The 23,764-nt window shown below is 39.8% G+C and overlaps 1 protein-coding gene across 2 annotated transcripts in view; it reads right to left on the reverse strand.

The window, feature by feature from the left end:
• Cul5 (cullin 5) overlaps nt 1-23,764 on the reverse strand; it is a 43,572-nt gene that overhangs the window by 15,157 nt on the left and 4,651 nt on the right. The window contains exons 2-10 of one of the 2 annotated variants that reach the window (XM_090319576.1): nt 17,226-17,335; nt 16,283-16,382; nt 12,954-13,130; nt 9,922-10,063; nt 6,968-7,113; nt 6,805-6,885; nt 5,116-5,209; nt 2,686-2,816; nt 1,661-1,768 (exon numbers count right to left, since the gene is read on the reverse strand). In XM_090319576.1, coding sequence (XP_090175702.1) covers nt 1,661-1,768; nt 2,686-2,816; nt 5,116-5,209; nt 6,805-6,885; nt 6,968-7,113; nt 9,922-10,063; nt 12,954-13,130; nt 16,283-16,382; nt 17,226-17,335 — 1,089 coding nt within the window. Of the gene's footprint in view, nt 1-1,660; nt 1,769-2,685; nt 2,817-5,115; nt 5,210-6,804; nt 6,886-6,967; nt 7,114-9,921; nt 10,064-12,953; nt 13,131-15,393; nt 15,616-16,282; nt 16,383-17,225; nt 17,336-23,764 lie in introns of those variants that run through there. The other variant, XM_090319578.1, reaches the window with a different exon arrangement.

Consider the following 23,764-nt stretch of genomic DNA (forward strand, 5'->3'; position numbering starts at 1 on the left):
TCTGATTGCAAGCCACAGTAATCAATGAGATTTCAAACCACAGTGCACTCCGGAGGTTAGAAAACTCAACGTCAATGTTGACACAGTGATCATGACTCACCTTCTACCAGTAGCATTTACAACAGCAGATTATACCTTGTTTCTACTTATTTGCTAGCACTCTCCTAGGCATTCTCTGGGTCTCTTAGGCATTCTCTGAATGCCTTGGGAGAAGGACAGAAGTGGTGACATATATCAAATATACTGATGTGCTGAACTAAAACTCCTTCATACAGCTACCTAAAGATAATAGTTTTTAAAAAGAAAGGAAGCTTCTTCATTTTTGAAAGAACTAAACGTAAGAATACCCTAAGCTAGTTCTTAGATGTCTTGTCTTTTTTATCTTCACTCATGACGGTGATTATAGGCAATGCCTTAAAAAGCATCTACATGGCTGGGTGCAGTGGTTCACGCCCATAATCCTAGCTATTCAGCAGGCTGATATCTGAGAATCACGTTTCAAAGCCAGCCCAGGTACTAAAAAGTCTGTGGGACTCTTATCTCTAATTAATCACCAGAAAACTGGAAGTGGTACTATGCTCAAGGGGTAGAGCACTAGCCTTGAGCTGAAGAGCTTATGGACAATGTCCAGGCCCAGAGTTCAAGTCCCACAATGGACAAAAACAAAAAAAAAGCTATCTATATACAAAAGTACCACTCTTTCAAAACATTACCAACTAGATAATTAACACACATTTCAAAGTCAATTTGCTCACAACCGAGTTCCTAATTTCTCTACAGCTCTCTTTGTTTTTCCTAGTTTGAACCAGCACAGTACACATATGAATGACTTTACATTCTTCATGTGATCTTCTTTCCCATTCCCTCCCTTCCTAAATAAGTCTAAAATAACTCTAAACCCACTTTTGACAATCTCTTCCACCAACCATCATACTGAGAGAAATCAGTAAATATTTTACTAATTTAAATGCGTTTGGTTTTGTTTTGCCAGTCCTAGGGCTTAAACTCAGTGCCTGGGCACTGTCCTTGGGCTTTCTCAAGGCTAGCACTCTACCACTTTAGCCACAGCACCACTTCAGGGTTTTTTCTGTGTATGTGGTACCGAGGAATCAAACCCAGGGCTTCACGCATGCTAGGTGAGAGCACTCTACCACCAGGCCACACTCCCAGCCCGATTTAAATGCATTCTTAATCTGTTTTCTTGCTTTTCTCTTGACTCCTGGGGAAGCAAACAGAAATTTGGAATCAACTCTTAGGGAACCCAGTTGAAAAGACAGAGTAGACAAATCAACTCTGCTGGGGAGGAGGTGTGATAGGAGGTAGAATATCTACTAAGTTTCAGGGAAATACACTGAACTAGGTCTTAAAAGAAGGATGAAGAGCAACCCAATTATCAATAGTATTCAGAAATAGGAGAAAATGTTGAAAAAAATGAAGATGAGAACAACTATTTAGCTAAATTCTAGCCGACGAGGCTATCTCTAATGCTTACAAAAACATGCCAAATCAAATAATGAAAAGTTAGTGTCCACTGAGGAAGTTGTCAGTTGCAGTTTGTAATTTAATGGCATAATAATACAAAATTAAATGTAAATTATACAAAGTTAAGAGTAAATTTTAATTTACACATGACAAAATATTAACATACAGAAATCTTTACCTTATCTCTGGCAGTGAGAAATCGTGGATCATCTTGAAAAGCTTCTTTGACAAGCTTACTAAATCTATTAAATAATGTAAGTAACTGCTCAACATATTTCTCAGAGTCCTAAAAACAAAATGTATTTTATGTTTAAGTCAGTTTTTACAAAGAAAACAATAATGCAAATAATGAAGAAATATAATTTTAATGAACTACAATTTGAAAACTAGAGACATTTTTCTTAAAAATAAAATCAAAAGGTGTTCCAACATTCTTGTTTCACTGACTCAATTACGATTTTAAATACATAATCTTGCTTTGTGTGTGTGTGTGTGTGTGTGTGTTACTGAGCAACTGAACCCAGGGATTCATGTATGCTAGGCAAGCATGCTACCACTAAACCACATTCCTAGCCCTCTTGCTTTTTTCATAGAAATAACTATATTTTAGTAAGCCAGTATAGAGTATGGAGTATGTACTATCATTAATTCTGTAGTCAAGGTAAGTTAAATCTTCTTTTGAATATATTTATTTTTGTGTGGAACAGTGTGGTTTCCTTTTGTGATGGGAATAGATTTGTGCTACAAAGTTTATATTGGCCTTGACTAACATTTGCTTAAACCCAGGGTCCTGGGCACTATCCTTGGACACTTTTTGCTCAAGGCTAGCACTTGAGCACACACTTCTGGCTTTTTCTGGATATGTAGTACTGAGGAATCCAGCCCAGACCTTCATACATGCATGGCAAGCACACTACCACTAGGCCATGCTCTCAGCCCATAATCTTGAATTTAAAGAAAGAAGCTAGAGCTGGGCACGAGTGGCTCACACCTGGAACTTTAGGAAGCTAAGATGAGCATCACAGGTCAAAGCTAGCCTGGGCAGAAAAGTCCCTGAGATTCTTATTACCTCCAATTAACCACCAAAAGGCTGGATGGAAGTGGAGCTGTGGCTCCAGTGGTAGAGTGCTAGCCTTGAGCAAAAAGGCTCAGGGACAGAATTTTTTAAAAAGGAAAAAAAAAAGAACTGTGAAAAAAACTTACAGTAGTAATAGTTTCAGCAGCTGCTACCATATCTGCCAGGCCAGCACTAATGATATGTTCCTCCAAGTCTTTCAACATTGGCTCTATCCCATTCAGAACTTTGTCCATCAATGAAAACATCAAATGTAACTCTGAAAGGACAGAACACACTCACATCATCACTTTACTCACTAGAATAAATTTTCTCTGATTTATACCACAAAATGTCTATGGGTAGTAGAGTTTGGAGAAACATTAGTTTTATAATATTCTGTGGGTTTAGTTTAGAAGCTATTACAGTAAGTAGAACTTTTTAACCTGTCTCAGTTGGATTTTGGGGGCTTTATGTGTTTTCTTTTTGTCAGCTGTGGGCTTGAACTCAGGGAACAGGTACTGTCCTTGAGCTTTTTTGCTCAATGCTAGTGCTCTAACACTCTGAGCCATAGCACCACTTCTAGTTTTCTGGTGGCTAATTGGGGATAAGAGTCTCACCTTCCTGACCAGACTGGCTTGGAACTGTGATCCTAGCCCACAGGTGTGAGCCACTGACAGCTGGCTGGAATGAGTATTTTTTAATATAAGAAATATTACAGGGGCCAGGAGGGTGGTCTAGTGCTCACCTAGCATGCACAAATCCCTGGGTTCCATTCACTGGTACCACATACACAGGAAAAGCCAGAAGTGGTGCTGTGGCTCAAGTGGCAGAGTGCTAGCCTTGTGCAAAAGTATCCAAGGACAGTGCCCAGGCCCTGAGTTTAAGTGCCAGGACTGGCAAAAAAAAAAAAAAAAAAAAAAAAAAGGATTACAGGCGCTGGGAATGTTGCTTAGTGATAGAATGCATGAAGCCCTGGGTATATTCCTCAGTACCACATACACAGAAAAGGCCACAAGTGGTGCTGTGGCTCAAGAAGTAGAGTGCTAGCTTGAACAAAAGCACCTTAGGGATCATGCCCAGGCCTTGAGTTCAAACCCCAAGAATGGCAAAACAAAAGTATTGGGGGAGTGGTGTTACACACCTGTAGTCACAAAACTTAGGAGACTGATATAGGATGCTTTTGAGTTTCAAACCAACACAAGCTAGCCTAATCTATATGGCCAGACCCTGTCTCAAACACAGAATATGAAAGTTTACCCAGAAGACCAGTACACTTCATCAAGTTGCAATATTCAGAAAGGAGTATCAAAACATGAGCAATGATTATATGTGAAACTGTACTAAAGCTAATATAAAACTGTACCCATAAGCAATTTTCCATTTCCAACGTACTTTTCCACATTATATCATTTAACTGACCGTCACAAAACACTACCACACAGTACTATTATCACTAAATATACACTTTTGTGGGAAATCTTACGTGGATCAGATAAAACTAAGGCTGACATATAAAAATTCAAACACTTCACTTACATCAGTAAGTAATTTGCTTTGTCCTACATAACTGTTCCTAAAGAGAATGTGAATTTACACTTTGAAATATGTATTTTAGTTGCAACCAGGTATTAAACTAGACCCTGCAGTTAGACACAATAATCTGAAGAATACATTAAAATGTTAAAAATGATTTTCTCGGGCCGGGAGTTTGGCCTAGTGGTAGAGTGCTTGCCTAGCATGCACGAAGACCAGGGTTCGATTCCTCGGTACCACATACATAGAAAAAAAGCCGGAAATGGTGCTGAGGCTCAAGTGGTAGAGCTCTAGCCTTGAGAAAGTCCAAGGACAGTGCTCAAGCCCTGAGTTCAAGCCAAGGACTGGCAAAAAAACCAAAACAAAACAAAACAAAAATGATTTTCTCAAAGTATTAGGGTTATTATTCTTCTCTCTCTCTCTTTTTTTAATGTACTGCTACTTTCCAAAACATACATTTATTAGGAAAACATTTAAGTTCTGGGGGAGGGAGAGGAATAAAATATATTATGGAGTGTTTTATTATTTGCTAAAAAGAGTACTAGAAGGTCCTAACTATTTACAATTTTCAATGCCTTTGTGGGAAAAAAGCAGATTCTATACTCTCAATCTCTCAATCTCTCTCTCTCTCTCTCTCATAGTTAACAAAGGAAAATGTTTACAACTTAAGTTTGGAAACTCTAGCTGTGCTTCTGGTGTTATATTTCATCATTTTCTTTAATCACACATAATTCACTGTAGTAAATATACCTATGTTTAAAAGAATAATCTGAGAACAATTTAAGTGATCTGCTTCAATGAGTCTCCTAAAAGATTTTTTTTTTGCTGTTTTTTGGCTAGTCTTGTTAAGGTCTTGGGTCTGTCTCTAAGCTTTTAATGCTCAGTTTACCACTCTACCACTTCCAACTTTTTGAAAGTTAATTGGAGATAACTAGAGGTAAGAGTAACAGACTTTCCTGCCCACTCTGGCTTTGAATCACAATTCTCAGCTCTCAGACTGCCTAGCTTAGGTTACGGTATACAATGTTTTATGTTTTACCTACTTTCAGTTTCGTTTCGTTTGATCATGCCTTGGCATTCTGCTAAGATAGTCTCTTTAAAAGATGTCACCAGGGCATTTACACAGCATTCCATGAGCTGAAACAGAGCAGATGTCAGTCAAGTTAATACACCACAAGTCTATTCCTGTCACAAAAGGAAGCCACACTGTTCCACACAAAAATAAATGTATTCAAGGGGCCGGGAGTTTGGCCTAGTGGTTAAAGTGCTTGCCTAGCATGCATGAAGACCCGGGTTCGATTCCTCGGTACCACATACATAGAAAAAAGCCGGGAAGTGGTGCTGAGGCTCAAGTGGTAGAGCTCTAGCCTTGAGAAAGTCCAAGGACAGTGCTCAAGCCCTGAGCCCAAGCCCAGGACTGGCAAAAAATAAAAAATAAAAAAATAAAAAATAAATGTATTCAAAAGAAAATTTAACTTACCTTCACTACAGAATTACTGATAGTACATACTCTACACTAGCTTACTAACTTACAGTTCTTTCTATGAAAAAAGCTATAGAGGAATGTAGTTTAGTGCTTGCCTAGCATACATGAATGAATCCCTGGGTTCCATTCTCAGTATCACATACACAGAAAAAGCCAGAAGTAAGCCAGGCATGGTAGATCACATCTGTAATCCTCAGGCATGTAATTTCAGCCTACTCAGGAGGCTAAGGTTGAGGATCACAGTTCAAAGCCAGCCTGGGCACTAAAGACCATGAGACTTTTATCTCCAATTAACCCTAGAAAACTGGAAGTAGTGCTATGGCTCAAGGGATAGGATGATAGCCTTGAGCTGAAGAGCTCAAGAACAGTGCTCAGGCCCAGAGTTCAAGCCCCATGACTATCCAAAAAGAAAAAAAAAAGCTATAACATAGGCAATAACTATAATAATTTAACAAAAAGCCCCAAAAGAAGGAGAAAAAATTGTAATATGTAAGAGTAAAAAGAATAAATGAACAGAATCTGTTTTAGAATTGGGATTATAATTTCTGCAAGAATGAACACATTCACCAACAAACCATTACATACATATCTGTATATTGAAAAGTTCTTCAAAGAAAACTTTTAATAGGCAAAAAGGAAGGCATGGAGATTGCTACTAGAACTCTCTCCTCATCACAAATGCGTCTATCCTACCAAGAAGGTCAGTTCCCAAAGACAGAGCACTTCAATCCTTCTTTTTTTTTTTTGTCGGTTGTGAGACATGGACTCTGGGCCTGGGCGCTGTCCCTGAACTCTTCAGCTCAAGGCTACTACCCTACCCCTTGAGCCACAGCATCACTTCTGGTTTTCTGATGGTTAATAAAAGAGAGAATCTCAAGGATTTCAATGCCCAGGCTGGCTTTGAATCTTGATTCTCAGATCTCAGTCTCCTGAGTAGCTAGGATTACAGGTGTGAGCCACCATGCCAGCTTCAATCCTCTTTTGTATTTCTTCCCCCACCTAAATAACTACATACTTATGAAGCGAAAAGCACACCTTGATTCTTATTTTTTCCTTAAGCACACCCAAATGAACTTATTTTGTAAAGAAAACGTCTAGCATGGCTATTTTCATTGATTAAGAAAATGATTAAAGATGAAGATGATAGTTCTGCGTCATGTATTTGCCATCCCTGTGCTGTATCACAAAAACAAAAACAAACAAAAAAACCTCCCATATAAAGGAATACAATTAAAAGATGACTTACTGCTTCAACAGAGTTACATTCTCGTCTTGTTTCTAAATAGCGTAATGCTCGTTTTTCTTCTTCTTTTAATTTAGCATCTGCCTGCCCAGAAACAAGGTAACCATCATTTTAAGAACATCAAGAAAACAGCTCCAACTGTCAAATGCATTGAATTCTGACTTACATATTTCATATAATTCTGCACACCATTTTGTTGTAAATAGGAGGGTGCTTGTGTTCTATAAAATCTCTCTGTTGAGTCCAAGTATGCCTTCTCAAAATTGTCCCTATAAATCTGAAGCTTATCCTCAGGATTAGAACAAAGGTTAACTGAAAAACAGAAAAAACAAAAACAAACAAAAAAACCCCAAAACAACTTTAATTATGATCTCAATCACTATTTTGTGTACAACAAATGAAAAACAAATTTTAGGAGCCAAGATGGGTAGGATGACAACACTCACAAAAACACATAAACATGTAAAAATGTTGAAAAAACAATTATCAAAACAGTAATAAGCAATACTTTATATAGTATAATTCCTACAGTAATATTCTATATAGTATAATAATATTTAATAGAACAATATTTTAACTTTGGATAGGAAAGAGACTGGCTACTAAATCCATGATTAAAAAACTACTCATCGCTGGGAGTGCTCACCTAGCTTGCATGAAGCCCTGGGGATAGATTCCTCATTCCTCAGTACCACATACATAGAAAAAGCCAGAGGTGGCACTATAGCTCAAGTGACAGATCACTAGCCTTAAGCAAAAACTGTTTAAGGACAGTGCCCAGACCCTGAGTTCAAGCTCCAGAACTGGGAGAAGGTAAAAAAAGAAAAGAAAAGAAACTATTCGGGTAGGGGTGGGGTATCAATGTATGGGAATTCATGCACCATCTATCTGGCAAATATCATGTAACCCTTGTATTAATTACAAAAAAAAATATGTGAAAAAAAGAAACTATTCACAACGAAGAATTTAAAAAATGATCAACTGTCTTAATGTGTTATATTTGTTAAAGAGAATATAAAGGAAACTATTCACAAGACAGATAAGGCTTAAACTGACTCTTATAGTATAATATTTTGCATAGACAGAATAAAGTGTGTATATATTCAGAAGGAGAACACAAATTACAGTAAGTAGGTTGTCTAAAGTGATTATAAAGTGAATAGAAGATAAAGTAATATGCTAAATTAGGAATGGCTATGAAGAGCCTCAAATACCAAATTAAGTAGCCAGAATTTAATAAGACCACCCATTAAAGAATTAAGCAGAAATACTGCTACCAAGCTGAACACAGTGCCCAAGTCTATAATACTAGTTACTTGGGAGGCAAAGATCAAGGTATTAAGGTTCAAAGCCAACCCAGGAATAAATAAAAAAGGGTGAGACTCTATCCCCAGTCAATGGTGGGGTACAGTGTGGTGTACTTGTCACCCACCAACCATTCTAGGAAGCTCAAGCAGAACTGCAGTTAAAGTTAGCTCAGGCACAGAACAAGACTCTCCCTCAAAAAGCCATGGCAAAAAAAGGGGTAATAGAGTGGTATAATATGAACACTACTGACAGTAAATACATTACATGATTCCAAGAAAATTCCTGTAAGAACAGTGTTTTACAAGTCTAGACATAGAGGTCTAAACTGAGGCAAATGAAATGTTAATAAAATCTTTAAAAAAAAAGGGGGGGGGGGCGGGCAGGAGTTTAGCCTAATGGCTGAGTGCTTGCCTAGCATGCACGAAGACCTGGGTTCAATTCCTCAGTACCACATACATAGAAAAAGGCCGAAAGTGGTGCTGAGGCCCAAGTGGTAGAGCTCTAGCCTTGAGAAAGTCCAAGGGCAATGCTCAGGCCCTAAGCTCAAGCCCAGGACTGGAAAAATAAAATAAAATACCTTAAAAAATTAAAAAAGAAATAGGGATTAAATTTCAAGAGCAACAGTAAAGCTCAGTAAACTCTTAATCACTAATTCCACAAACACATTTTGAGAGTGATTCTGTACCAGGCATTGTGGTTCAGTAAACAGCCAGTATTAACAAGGTCCTGTCACAAAAGGACTATGTGAGGGAAACATGAGTCCTACAAAGCTCTAACTGATGAGTGCTAACCCAGTTGGGAAATTAGAAAGGACATCCAAGAGGAAACAGGAAGAGGACAAATTAGAAACCAAAGAGCAAGAACCTTCTAAGTCAGAGCAAACTATGTGACTGAAAGTACAAATGAAAATATTAGCCTAGTGGTAGAATGCTTGCTTAGCATGCATGAAGGCCTGGATTTGACTCCTCAGTACCAATATAAACAGAAAATGCTGGGAGTGGTACTCTGGCTCAACTGGTAACTAGCCTTAAGCAAAAGACACTCAGGGACAGTGCCCAGGCCCTGAGTTCAAGCCCTAGAACTGACAAAAGAGAAAAAAGATAGATAGATAGATAGATAGATAGATAGACAGACAGACAGACAGAGTGAGAGAGAGAGAGAGAGGAAAAGATTATAGTCAGGAAGGTGAGAAGGCAGGAAAGATCATATACCTGTAAGAAACTTCACAACAACATAAAAGACAAAACCAGTTAACACTTGAGTCACAGCACCACTTCCAGTTTTTCTAGTGATTAATTGGAGGTAAGAGTTCTGGTCTTTAGAGCCAAGGCTGGTTTTGAACCCATGATCCTCAGATATCAGGCTCCTGAGTAGCTAGGATTACAGGCTTGAGCCAACCAAGCCCAGCTTACCAGTTAGTTACCTTTTATGAGCTATAGATTGATTTGTATATTAATTTTGCAGAATACAGATGAAATTAATAATGCAGACCACGCACTATCAATTTGTGTAGGTTTCTTAAGGCAAAATTATTATCACCTGTATATTCTTACAATAAAAAAGCGTTTGGCACAAGAAATGTGATGTGACTTTATATACTAATACACATAACCAGCTACTCAAGAGGCTGAGATCCAGAGGATCACAGCTTAAAGCCAGGCCAGGCAAAAAAGTCTGAGAGACTCTATCAGCAAAATTACCAAAAAGCTAGAAGTGTGGCCAAGTAGCAGAGGACCAAGCTGACCAATTAAGCCAAGAAACTACAAGGTTCTGAGTTCAAACCCAAGTAGGAGGTTAAGTGTAAGATCATACCATAGGATTCTCTTACTCCAATGACCAACTGAGAATCGAAAGCTTCTCCTAATCTTTCAGCATGAACCAGCTTCATTGCACTATCTTGAAGTCTATTTTTTATATTTGAAAAAATGGATTCATTCCATGTGTCAAGCATAAGCTAGGAAAATAAAAAAAAAATAGGGTATTATTTCAATTAGCAGTATACAAAGTTATCACATATGCACACACAAATTATAGTACAAACAATAAAAAAGAAACCATACTCAAGCTGCAATTCACCTGACCACTTTAGCAAAATAGTGTATTTATCATGACAGTAAAAAACAAGTATTTCAGAACCAGGTACAATTAGGTTTGAACCTCCATTCTGTTACTTACTCACCTGCCTTCCTATGCGTAAAACAGAGTAACATCTAAGTTAAAGTACTGTAAAAATTAAATTAAATATAGCCAGATACCAGTGGCTCACACCTGTAATCCTAGCAACTGAGAAGGCTGAGATCTGCAGATCATGGTTCAAAGCAGCCTGGGGAAGCCAGGAGTTTGGCCTACTGGTAGAGTGCTTGCCTGGCATACATGAAGACTCAGGCTCAATTCCTCAGCATCAAATATATAGAAAAAGCCACAAGTGGTGTTGTGGCTCAAGTGGTAGAGCTTTAGCCTTAAGAAAGCCCAAGGAGAATGGGGCCGGGAGTTTGGCCTAGTGGTTAAAGTGCTTGCCTAGCATGCATGAAGATGCGGGTTCGATTCCTTGGTACCACATACATAGACAAAAGCCGGAAATGGTGCTGAGGTTCAAGTGGTGGAGTGCTAGCCTTGAGAAAGTCCAAGGACAGGGCTCAGGCCCTGAGCTCAAGCCCAGGACTGGCAAAAAAAAAAAGAAAGCCCAAGGAGTGCCCAGGCCCTGAGTTTAAGCCCCAGGACTGGGGGGGGGGGGGGGGGGGGGCGGGGGAAACACCCTGGGCAGAAAAGTCCCTGTGATACTCCAATAAACTACTCAGCAAAAGCTAGAAGGGGCACTGTGGCTCAAGTGGTAGAGTGCTAGCCTTGAGCACCAAGAGGCTCAGGAACAGTACCCAGGGGCTGAGTTCAAGCCACAGGATGGCTTAAAATTTTTTTTAAATTAAATACAATTATATACAGAAAGTGTTGCTTTTATAGTTCCAAGTCAAATTTCAGAACTATCAGTACTGACATATTAAAAATGCAGAAAATGGAAGTGGCTCAGGGGTTCCAAGGGTTGGGTGGTAACCTTGAGCTGAAGGTCCAACACCTAGGCCCAGAGTTCAAGCCCCACAGTAGACAAAATAAAAATAAAAATGCAGAAACTTTATTGGGCTACTAGACATGAGCATGAAAAGAAGATTGTCTAGGGGAAGGAATCAGCAGAGGGATAAGAGGAAAGAAGTGAACAAGATCACAACAGGTTACACACACACACGAAGACAGCAGAATGCAGCCCACTAAATGCTGTTTGAGAAGAAGGGGATGAGGGGGGAGTGGGAGAACTTGGTCAAAGTACAGCATAGATATCTATGAAAATACCACACGAAACCTCCTTGTACAATTAGTACATGATGATGATAGATGTCCATCAGAATGAAGAAATCACACACATACACTGATGAGTGCCTGTCAGTGCTCCTAACTTTGTCTCACACATCAGATACACTAACAGCAGCATCAATAACAGCAGAAGTCAATCTACCTAAGACTATTATATTTTTCCCTGTAACTCAATCCTCAGAGTTTGGATACGGGTAACTATCATTTTTAATGTTCTATTGTTATTATAAAGATGATGTATATAGGGGTTACAGTTATAGAAAGAGTGCATTTCTTGCTGAACACCTGGTGGCTCAAGCCTGTAATCCTAGCTATTCAGGAGACTGAGATTTGAGGATTGCAGCTCAAAGCCAGCCTGAGCAGAAAAGTCTATGAGAGTCTTATGTCCAATAAACTACCAAAAATCTGGACGTGCAGCTCAAGTGGTTGTGGAGCTCAAGCAGACGTGAGGTTCAAGTGATCAAGAGCTGGCCTTGAGTAAAAGAAGTCCAGAAATAGTTCCCGAGCCCTAAATTCAAACCATAGGATGCAAGCAAAAATGAAATAAAGACTGGGATAGGTCAACAATTCCCAGATCACACTACTGTAATGCTTTAATTTCTTACTACCAAAACCACCGCAGCAAACCCCAAGTTATTTAAAATTCTTTACATTCTAAATCTCTAATAATGGCTGTGTATGGAAGCAACAGAGTAATTAGTACCTGTCAGGACTTGGCTTCAATCTCAACACTACATGCATACCTGAATCTGATTATACTCAAAAGTTTGAAGAATAATTCAGAGTGGAAAAGGAAATTTGATACCCCTTCATATTCACATTCACATTCACATCCAGGGTTGAATTTTTTATTTTATTTTTTTTGCCTGTCCCTGGCTGGAGCTCAGGGCCTGAGCACTGTCCTTAGGTTTTCTCAAAGCTAGAATCCTACCACTTGAGCCACAGCACGACTTCCAGATTTTTTTTCTATGTATGTTACTGAGGAATTGAACCTGGGTCTTCATGCATGCTAGGCAAGCACTCTACCAATAGGCCAAAGTCCTGGCCCAGGGCTAAATTCTTTCTCTTAAATCATGACCAGTTACTTAGACACAAGCTTTTAATTTGAAAATATGAACATGACCAAAATACATACCAAGTTTATAATAACTAGAATTAAATGAAAAATTAAGAAGCTGACAGCACTTGTAGCCATAATTAAACATAAAGTTTTAAGAAGACAATCTAGTAAAGGAAGATATATACACAAAGAAGAAATAGGGAATGAAGCAAAATACTGAAAACTAAACAGGAAAAGTTGAAAGAAAAAGGGGAAACTGAAGCAGGTAATGTCTGCCAACAGACCACAGAAAAGAGAACTGAAGCTCCCCAGGCTGAAAAACAAATAACACCCAGGAAGAATGGAAAATAAAATCTTCAAAATTCCTTCAAGTAACTCTTTCTGAGGATTAATGGAAAAACTATGGGAGAAACTGACTTACCTTACGAACAATGCTATCTTCCATATTTGATTTTTTGTTGCTGTTCTGTTTGCCCAGCAAAGTAATCTCTAGTTGACAAAAAGGTTTTGGTAAAATATCGCATTGGGTAAAGAATTTCCGCCACTCAACAATATAAGCCTTTAGCAACGCTGTGTCATCTTGATGGCTCAGTACTCGCTGAAAAAAGAAATAACCAAGCGGAATAAACATAGGAGCTTCTAAAAATAAACAAATATAGACCACAATTTTAAAGCTTTATTATATAACCACATTTTTTTTTTTTTTTTGCCAGTCCTGGGCTTGGGCTCAGGGCATGCGCAATGTCCTTGGCCTTTCTCAAGACTAGCACTCTACCACTTGAGCCTCAGCATCACTTCTGGCTTTTTGCTATGTATGTGGAGTACCAAGGGATCGAACCTGGGTCTTTGTGCATGCTAGGCAAGCACTCTACCACTAGGCCAAACTCCCGGCCCTATATAACCACATTTTATTCAGGAAAAATCAGAACATGTACTTCTTGTACACAAATCTTGTACACAAATGCTGATAGTGGTATTAGTCAAAACAGACTAAAAAGTGGAAAAAAAACTAAATTGTCCATCAACTGATGAAGGAATAAACAATAGAACAGTATTCACCCATAAAAGTATTGATAACAAACATACATATCTTGAAAACATTATCCCAGAAAAATGTCACACAAGATCACATATTTATTTTTTTGGTCGGTTGTGGGGCTTGAACTCTGGGCCTGGACGCTGTCTCCAAACTCTTTAGCTCAAGGCTAGTGCTCTACCAGTTGAGTCACAGTGCCACTTGTGGTTTTCTAATAGTTAAATGGAGTCTTATCTCACGGGCTTTTGTGCCCAGGCCAGATTTGAACAGCGACCCTCAGATCTCAGTCTCCTGTGTAGCTAAGATTACAGGTGTGAGCCACCAGCACCCAGCCCACATCTTATGATTCTACTTTGTAGGAAATGTCAAGAATACATAAAATCACAGAGGAAGAAAATAGAGTCATGGTTTGATGATAGGATAATAGGGAGTGACTGTTGATAGACAATGTTTCTTTTTAGAGTGAGGAAGAGATTCTGGAATACCAGCTATAGTCACATGATTCTAAAATTCAGGGTCCTCATACATGGTAGGCAATACACCTCAATTTTTGTTTTTTTAGAACAAGATAGTAGAATTTATTTGCCCATTGCTGATATTTGGGTTGGTCCCTTGACCTTCTCTGACCTGCATATCACAGGTATAATGGGGGATTTCCAAGCCTAACCTGACCTGAAAGAGTTCTCATCCACTGAATCTCATCTGAAAAGCTACTTTCCTTATTAAGAATGAGAAATCAAGGAAATATATGACCATTCTCCTTGAACACCCAGCCCCTGCAAAGCACAGTAAACTACCTGCATTAGAAAGTTCAGAGAAGTCAGTTGAGCCAAAATTAAATCACAGAATTAGGAACAAAATAACTGTGTAGGACTGGCGGTAGAGATTAGAGGTAGTGTGCCTGCCTAGCATGAACGAGGGTACTAGGTTCCATCACCAGGACTAAAAATTAAGTGAAATACATGTGTTACACTAAAAGCAATCCATGTTCCTCTTTTGGTTTTTGTTTTCTTTGGAGGGGGAAGTTGAGAGTTCCCACCCAAGTACCCCAGCAGCAAGATTAGTATGTCTAGCTTCTCCTTTTTGTCATTTATTTACTTGCTTATTCGTTTACTTATTTCTTTTTCAGAACTGGGAAGTCTAAGTATACACTTATGCCAGTGAGCTAATGCCAGTCACCTTTGTCTCACTTTCATTTCAGTGCACACTGACTTTTCCATTTGGAAGACTGGTACTTCCACACACATTCAACTGCAAATCATGAATTTCTTAAGAGTTTAAAATTGCTTTTTTGTGCCAGCTCCAGGGCTTAAACTCAGGGTCTTACACTTCTACTAGGCTTTTCACTCACTTTGGATACATATGAGAGGGCCTCTAATATGGCTTTTTTTCTGGTTAGCTGAGGATAAGGGTCACATAGACTTTGCTGTAAGACTTGATCCTCAGATCTCAACTCCTAATAGCTAGGATTACAGGTGTGAGGCACTAGTGCCTGACAAGAGGTTAACAACTCCTTAAAAAATTACACACCTAGAGCCAGGAGTGTGGCCTAGTGGTAGCTCACCTACCAAGCATGAAGCCCTGGGTTCAATTCCCCAGAACCACATACACAGAAAAAGCAGGAAGTGGTGTTGTGGCTCAAGTGGCAGGGTGCTAGCCTTGAGCAAAAAGTGTCCAAGGCCCCAAGTTCAAGTCCCAAGACTGTCAAAAAAAACCAAAACAACAACAAAAATTACACATACCTATGCCTGACCAAAAAAACAAAAAAAGGGCGAACAAGCAAGCGAGAGACAGAGAGAGAGAGAGAAAAAAAAAAATGTATTACCAAATGAATTCTTTAATCTTTTGTGCTTTGTTTTCATTTTTTTTTTTTTTTGGTTGGTCGTGAAACTTGAACTCTGGGCCTGAGTGCTGTCCCTAAGCTCTTCAGTTCAAGGATAGCACTTTACCACTTGAACCACAGCACCACTTCCAGCTTTTTCAGTGTATATAGGAATCAAATCAGAACTTCGTGCACGCGAGGCAAACATTCTAACATTCTACCAGTAGACCATTCCCGCCCCCCTTAAATAATGTAATGTTTTTGCATTTCTTTCTAAAAGACAAACTTATCAATTAAAAACAAATAAACAAACAGAAAGACCCCAGACACTGAGTTCAAGCCCCACAACCAACCAAAAAAAAAAAAAAAACTAATGCCTAAGTGACCAAATGTTTAAGTGAGATTTGGGTTCATTTAAATAAACTTAAGGATTTATGTACACTATCAATACAGGAGCTTTAACTTTAGCTCAGCACCAGCAAACAATATAATGGCTATCCAAGATTTTATAATCAGAGAAGTATCTGAAATTGAAAAAATTACCAACAGCTTGAGGAAAGCTATTAGTTATAAGAGGGGAAAAAAAAGGATTTATGTATAACAACCTGCTAAAAGGTATCTTTTAAGTAAGCACCTTTTCCCTGAGGATGATTCTGTACTATGTTGATCAAACAAATGTGTCAAAAGTGAATATATTTGAAATTACTTCAGGAAGTCCTACCCTCAAACTCATATAATACATTACTGCCTGAGTAGTTTTGAAACCATTCTAAAGCTAAGGGCAAAGCTCTTTATTAGCAAACATCCAAGCTCAATAGCCAGCTCAAAAAAAGGAAGAAAGGAAGAACAAGAACAGCAGCAATCCAAAAAAAAATCCAAGGTGCTAACTTACTGCCTGTGCTTGCTTAATAAACTCAAGGATATCTTCTTTTAAAGCCTGATGAATTTTTCCTGGGCCTTTATCATCCCAGAGACAGACTGCATGCACATCCCTGTAAAAATAAAACATGTAAAAATCATTAGTAATCAAACAAAACTCACCTTAAGTTCTGTTGGTACAGTTCCCATGGACCAAATTAAAGGTATCTGAATCCATTAATAAGAACTAAGCACTCAGTTGAGCTTGTTGGCTCCCAGTTACTCAGGAAGCAATCAGAAGAACTTCTACTGACAAAAGTTAGCAAGACTCTCATCTCAACATACAAGCTGGTCATAGTGGTATATACCTATAGTCCCAGCTAAATAAAAAGCATGACCGAAGTCTGACCCACCTAGGGCAAAAAAGACTAGAGCCTGGTTCATGTGGTAAAATGCCTACTTACCTTCAAGCACTAGACTCTGAGTTCAAACCCCAGTACTGCCCCAAAACAAAAATACTCTTCTGAGTTATCTCACATGTACACATTTCTGCTATTATTTTTTCCTTAATTCTTTGCTATACATTGTATAGAGGTTGAAGCCAGCCCAGGCAGGAGAATCCATGAGATTTATGTCTAATTAACTGCCAGAGATAGAGCTGTGGTATAGCGCCAGCTTGAGGAAAAAAGCCAAGAAACATGAACCTATTTCCCCCTCAAACACTGCAAGTTCATCCGGTACTTTTTCCCTTGGCTGGTTTTGCATCCTTTCATTGTAATAAATTTTATCTCCGAGTATGACTAGACGCTCAGCCCTATGAGTCCATCAACGAATCCTAGGAGGTCTAGAGGACTGCCAACACACCTAGTAACAATTTTAAATGGGTAAACAAACACCAGTCTAGTTGGTAACCAAAAGACATCAAAATGAAAACCCGTTTTATATTAGAAAATGAAATTTTCTAATGGATTACTTACGAAAACAGATCAAACCACTGCTGTTTTGTCACAGATTCCTGGCGTAAAAGCTTCAAAACAATAGGACGCATGAAATCCCATTTGTCTTCAAACTGAAGGGAACCTTTATTCTTAAAGAGAAAAAATAAAAGTTTAAATGCAGTCAAAGTGACAGTTGTCATTTTTTTCTTTTAGGAGATAGAATAACAAAGAACTCCAATTTGAAAAGAAGTTTTCATGTGAAATGTCTATAGGCTTTACCTTCTACCAAGGAATCACAAGAAGCATAAAAGAGGAAGTATATTATAGGAAAAGTGGGGCTATCTACCATTAGTGCAGGCTCAAAGTGAAGTGCTTACTTACTATTCATGAGACCCAGAGAGAAAAGTGGGGAGGAAGAAGTGGAGGTAGAGGTGAAGGGGGAATCAGAAGTGGGGAGAGGGTAGAGGGAGTGGGAGAAATTAAATGTGCAGAAGTATGTAATGAACTCTTCCTTGTTCCAAAGGAGGTCTGGTCTTTCCTCTTGGCTTCTGGAAGGTAAGCCCTAAGCATTTCAAGTGTATCTCCAGTACGACTTGGGGGCCTTGGGTCATACTAAACAGACTAGCAATGTGATTTAGGGAGAGTAGCTGTATCTATGTAGTCTATATGGCCAATTTAGAAAGACCAAAAATGTGACTTGGGGGAGCTTTGGGTCATAAGTATCAATCAACCTGGATAATGAAATCACCTATGTGCACAATCAACTATGCCTCGGCGAAGTTTCCAAAGACTCTACCGTGAAAGCTATCAGAAACCAAGCACAGTGATACCAGAAGAAAATGTGTGCTGACTATCTGGGCAGGAAACAATAGAGGCGGCAGTGTTTAAAACCCTCCTAGACTGCCCTATGCATTTCTTCTTGTGGCTGATTTTGAATCCTATCTCTACAAGAAGCAGTAACAATCATTTTTACTGCTTTCAGTCAATTCTCTGAACCACTCTGGTTGGTACTAGGAGTGAAGGGTAGTCTTACAAGGGGGTTTGACTCTCTAATTTTGTAGTTGTCTGCTCTTTACAAAACAGTTGTTATTCTTCAGTATCCACAAGATAGCCATAGACTTATGCAACTGCCTTACATAAAATGGCATAGTATTTCCAAATCATCTACATATACAATGGATTACCTTCAGATTACTTATAGCACTGTAAGTGCTACATAAACATTGATACAATGTAATATTTAGGAAATAACAAAAAACCTATACAATTATTTCAAATAAGAAAAAAATTACAGTGAAAAAGAAGTTGAAGAGAAGGCAAGAAGTAATAGCATCCACAGAATTTTAAAAAGTCATTTTTATGGGCCCGGAGTTTAACCTAGTGGTAGAGTGTTTGCCTAGCATGCACAAAGACTTGGGTTCAATTCCTTGGTACCATACACAGAAAAAGCTGGAAATGGTGCTGTGGCTCAAGTGGTAGAGTGCTAGCCTTGAGAAAAGTCCAAGGACAGTGCTCAGGCCCTGAGCTTAAAACCAAGACTGGCAAAAAAAGAGAAAAAAAAAAGTCATTTTTATTCTCTATATTTTCCCTTGCCCACAACTTGTCCTTACTACAATTAACCTCTATAAAATGGGAAGTGGGCTTGGGCCAAGGTTAGAGCGGTAGCCTTAAGCTGAAGAGCTCAGGGACAAAGCCCAGGCCCAGGTTAGGGTGGTATCCTTGAGCTGAAGAGCTCAGGGACAGCGCCCAGGCCGAGTTCAAGTCCCATGACCCACAAAAAAATTTTGAATACAAATTTCTTAAATGTTCCTTCTATAGTTACTAATTAAGAGATTACCTTTTATGATAGTTCTATAACAGTTTCACAAAAGTATTTACATACTTGAGAAGTTTTAGGTGAATTACAAGGGTCAGCTTTTGAATGGTAGGCTTCCATATTGTTTATGAGCCCCTAGTGTCTAAGTTACGTGATGTTAAAACCACATTTGCCAATACTCATTAGTCAAAAGAACCACAAAACCACAGTGAATATCAGAATACTGGCAATTCTATGTTCTAGCCATGCTTCTTTTCTTCCCATCCCACACTAGCTTTCTTTTTTGGCCAATCCTGGAGCTTGAACTCAGGGCCTGGGCTCAGTCCCTGAGCCTCTCTGTGCTCAATGCTAGAACTCTACTACTTGAGCCACAGCACCACTTCTGGCTTTTTCTGAGTAGTTTATTGGAGAAGAAGAGTCTCACCCTTGCCCATGCTGGCTTCAACCATGATCCTCAGCTCTCAGCCTCCTGAGTAGCTAGGACTACAGGCGTGAGCCACCAGTGCCCAGCAACTGTACCGGTTTTGATTATTTTTTTGTCTTTGCGCTTTGTGGTGATGGAAATCTTCCCCACAACCTGGTACAAAGCAAAGCAAGCTCTCTACTACTGAACTACACTGCTAGCTTTTAAAAAGACCCTATAGCCAGGGTATACCAACAAGCATCTGTTATCACAGCATGGATGAGGCCAAGGCGGAAGAACTATTGCAGGGGGTTGAGATCAGCCAAAGCAGTAACAGAGGAAAAAAGGTGGGAGAGAAAGTGGGGAGGGGGAATGCAGGGGAAAAGAAAAAAATAAAAAGAACAAAAAGCTAGAGGATCTGACTAAAATGTCACGATTTGGAAGAGTAAGAAATTTCAATAGAACACAGTTAAGAAAATTAATTTCTCCTGTAAATAAGTGAACACCTTATGGATATTATTGACTATATACTGTGCTCATGACAGCCTTCATTACTTCATTCACATTATCTACCAGACTAAGTCCTGAAAGTGAGGACCTTGTCTGTCACATGCACTGCTGGATCATGACGAAACAGCAGCCAGCAGAGCAGAGGGATGAAAGGAACAAACTCGTTACTCTTGATATTACTTATATAGATTCCATGTATTCAACCTTTCTAACCTGAGGAATAGCCTGCCTTGTTTATAAAGCCTACCAGGCACCTACTGACTCTAGCTACTACATCAAGGTAAGAGTTAGATGGCCTTTAGTGATACCACTGGGCTCAGCAGGACCCTACCCAAGACATCTAATAAGAAAAACCCATTTCTTTCCCACAATTCTGTACTAGATTTATTCCTAGTATTTTCTTACATTTTCTACAACTGCCAAGTCCTCTATTCTAATCCAGTGATAAACGACTGATCTCCTAAAGTCACTTAATTTGGTAGCTTTATATCAGCTCCAGATTCTCATAACTGAATAATCATGTATTTTCACAGAGCACAATAGACTTTCATTACAACTGTCACATGGGATGTAGTCAATGGATACAGTGGACTCCATGTTATCTGTTTCCCGCTTAGGCTGTTTCATTTGCAGCCATGTTTCTAGGCCAGGATCCTGGATGACAAGGAAAAGCAGCCCAGAGGCTCATCTCCCTCTGTGTCCACATCAAGATAGCAACTGCTATGAATCCAAAGAAAAATTGGCAAGCTGGGTTATTAATGAGGCTATTATTTATGTTTAACTAGACACTTAAAAGAATTATCCTGGGCAGAGCACAGTGGCTCACACCTGTAATCTTAGCTTCTCAGGAGGCTAAGATGAGAGGATGGTGGTACACAGCCAGCCAGGGTACGAAAGACTGTGAGACTCTCATCCCCAATTAACCACCAGAAAACCAGAAGTGGCGTTGTGGCTCAAGGAGTAGGGCAGTAGCCTTAAGCTGGGACAGCACCTAGGCCCAGAATTCAAGCCCCATGACCAACACACACACACACACACACACACACACACACACACACACACACACACACAAATTATCCTGTTCTGCATCTTAAGCACACACACTGAAAACATTCACACTTGGAACACACCGGTATTCCTTGTCTAGTGTGTTCTTGACTCAGTGAACTGCACTAGCTGTTCCTACCACGTGGAGTTTGAAATGGGACATAGCTCATTCCCCTCTTTTTTTTTTTTTTTTTTTTTTTTGCCAGTCCTGGGCTTGAGCTCAGGGCCTGAGCACTGTCCTTGGACTTTCTCAAGGCTAGAGCTCTACCACTTGAGCCTCAGCACCACTTCCGGCTTTTTTCTATATGTGGTACCGAGGAATCGAACCCCGGTCTTCATGCATGCTAGACAAGCACTTTAACCACTAGGCCAAACTCCCGGCCTCATTCCCCTCTTTCATAAGGGAGGTTCTTTCAAATGGAATCTCTCTCCCCAGATGCTATGAAAAATAACACCTATAACCTCTCTATATACTTTTTCTTCAATGTATTCATTTCAGTCAAATTTATACCATACATTTGCTCACAGGTTTGTTTTTCTTCCACACAAAAATTTAAGTTATACAAGGGCAAGAGTTGTCTGCCTAGTTCACCATTCATTACCCAGTTAGCGTTAGCAAAGGCTAAGTTCTTCTTCAGTATTACTCTTCTAAGCTACGTGGATGCCCTTCACTCCCTTGGTTACATATATTCATGCATATGTATCTCACATAAAAATGCCTAATTAAACTATATTAACAATGAGTAAGTTCTATAGATACTTTGAATCACTATTTTCTATGTCCATTTTTCTTCTTCCTAAAGGTTACACAAGTTTCTACTAAGAAAGTTGTGCTTTACACTCCAACTTGAAGTTCGGATTCTACTGGCTGTACCTCTTACTCTGCTGAAGTGATACGGAGTTAGTCGGTTGTTAGGACAAAGCAGACCTTCCAACACGTGAGTGAGGTTAAGAGTGATCAGTCAGGGATGGGTGGATGACAGCGTGTTAGCCAACTAGGAAAAAGAACGTAGGCAAAAATCTCAAAGAAGTGGAGCCATCAAGTGTATCTAAGAAGAAAACGGATAGGATTAGCAAATATTTGGGTCTAAGTTCAAATAAGCACAGACAAGCCAACCACCAGTGGCTCAGCCTGTAATCCTAAACTCAGGAGGCTGAGATCTGAGGATCACAGTTGGAGGCCAGCCTAGGCAGAAAAGTCCCCAAGAGACTCTTGTCTCCAATTAACCACTCAAAAAACAGAAGTGATGCTCAAGTGGTAGAGCACTATCTTTGAGCACAAGCAGTCTCTGGGAGACAGGCCAAGCCCTGAGTTCAAGCCCCATTACAGTACACACACAGTACCCATACAAGGGTAGGGCAATAGCCTTAAGTGGAAGAGCCCAAAGACAATGCCCAGACCCAGAGTTCAAGTCCCTATAACCAACAAAAAAAAAAAAAGAAGGGATGGGATGAGAGGAGAAGGGAGGGGAGGGGACCAATATTACCAAAAACAAGGAGGAGGAATATTAGCAAAGAAAAATCTGATTTGAGCCAGGCAAGGTGGCTCACACCTGTAATTCAAGCTACTCAGGAGGCTGAGATCTGAGGATCAAGGTCCAAAGCCAGCCCAGGCACAAAAGAAATGAGACTCTTACTCCAATTAACCTCTAGAAAATGGGAAGTGGGGCTTGGGCCAAGGGTAGAGCGGTAGCCTTAAGCTGAAGAGCTCAGGGACAAAGCCCAGGCCCAGGGTAGGGCGGTATCCTTGAGCTGAAGAGCTCAGGGACAGCGCCCAGTATTCACATTTGCAGGGAAATGGATATACCTAGAATAAATTATCTTCAGGGAGGTAATCATGCTCAGAAAGACAAACAATGCAAGTTTTTTCCCCATATGCAGAAGCTAGATCTAAAATATACTGAAACATGATAAATTATACAGGACTCTAGTGGTGCTCACGCCTACGAGTTGGGGGGCGAGGGGAGCCAGTCCTGGGGCTTGATGAAATAAGGGCCTGAGCACTGTCCTTGAGCTTCTTTTTGCTCAAGGCCAGCAGTCTACCATTTGAGCCACAGCACTACTTCCGGCTTTTTCTGTTTTTGTAGTACTGGGGAAGTGAACCCAAGGCTTCATGCATGCAAGGCTGCACTGTAACACTAAGCCACAGTACCAACCCAAGGAGGATACTTGCTTCAGATCTCAGTGGCCCAAGTAGCTACGAATACAGGCAAAGGCCTGCGGCTAAGAGGGATACTCTTAAGAGAGGGACACCAAGGAGCAATGCCTGAATGTATCTGGTAATACTGGTGGAAATGAACCCCAGGAAAGGGAAACAAGGAGTTTTTCCTTTGTTGCAATTTTTGTTTTCTTTTTGTCTTATTTGTACCTTTATCTCTAGGAGGGCAAAAGAGGGGGGAAAGGGAAATGGAAGAACAAGAGGTAAACAAATGCAGCAGCTACTCACTAGATACTCTGTTGAAAATGAACAATACTGGATGGGAGCTAAACCTAGTGGTAGAGTGCTAGTCTAGCAGTCTAGCATGCCAGAAGCCCTGGGCTCAAATTCTTCATACCACATACATAGAAAAAGCTGGAAGTGGTGCTGTGGCTCAAGTGGTAGAGTGTTGGCCTTGAGAAAGCCCAAGGACAGTGCCCAGGCCCTGAGTTCAAGCCTTAGGACTGGTAAAAACAACAACAACAACAACAAAAAACTAATGGGTGGAGATGGGAGAGAGTGATGGAAGAGGTAACACTGTCCAAAAAATAATGTACTTTTTACCTGATATAACTGTCAACCTCTCTGTATATATCACCTTTATA

The sequence above is a fragment of the Megascapheus bottae genome, chromosome 27 (genome assembly GCF_031878675.1).
Source record: "Megascapheus bottae isolate mThoBot1 chromosome 27, mThoBot2.hap1, whole genome shotgun sequence".
NCBI classification, from domain to species: domain Eukaryota; kingdom Metazoa; phylum Chordata; class Mammalia; order Rodentia; family Geomyidae; genus Megascapheus; species Megascapheus bottae.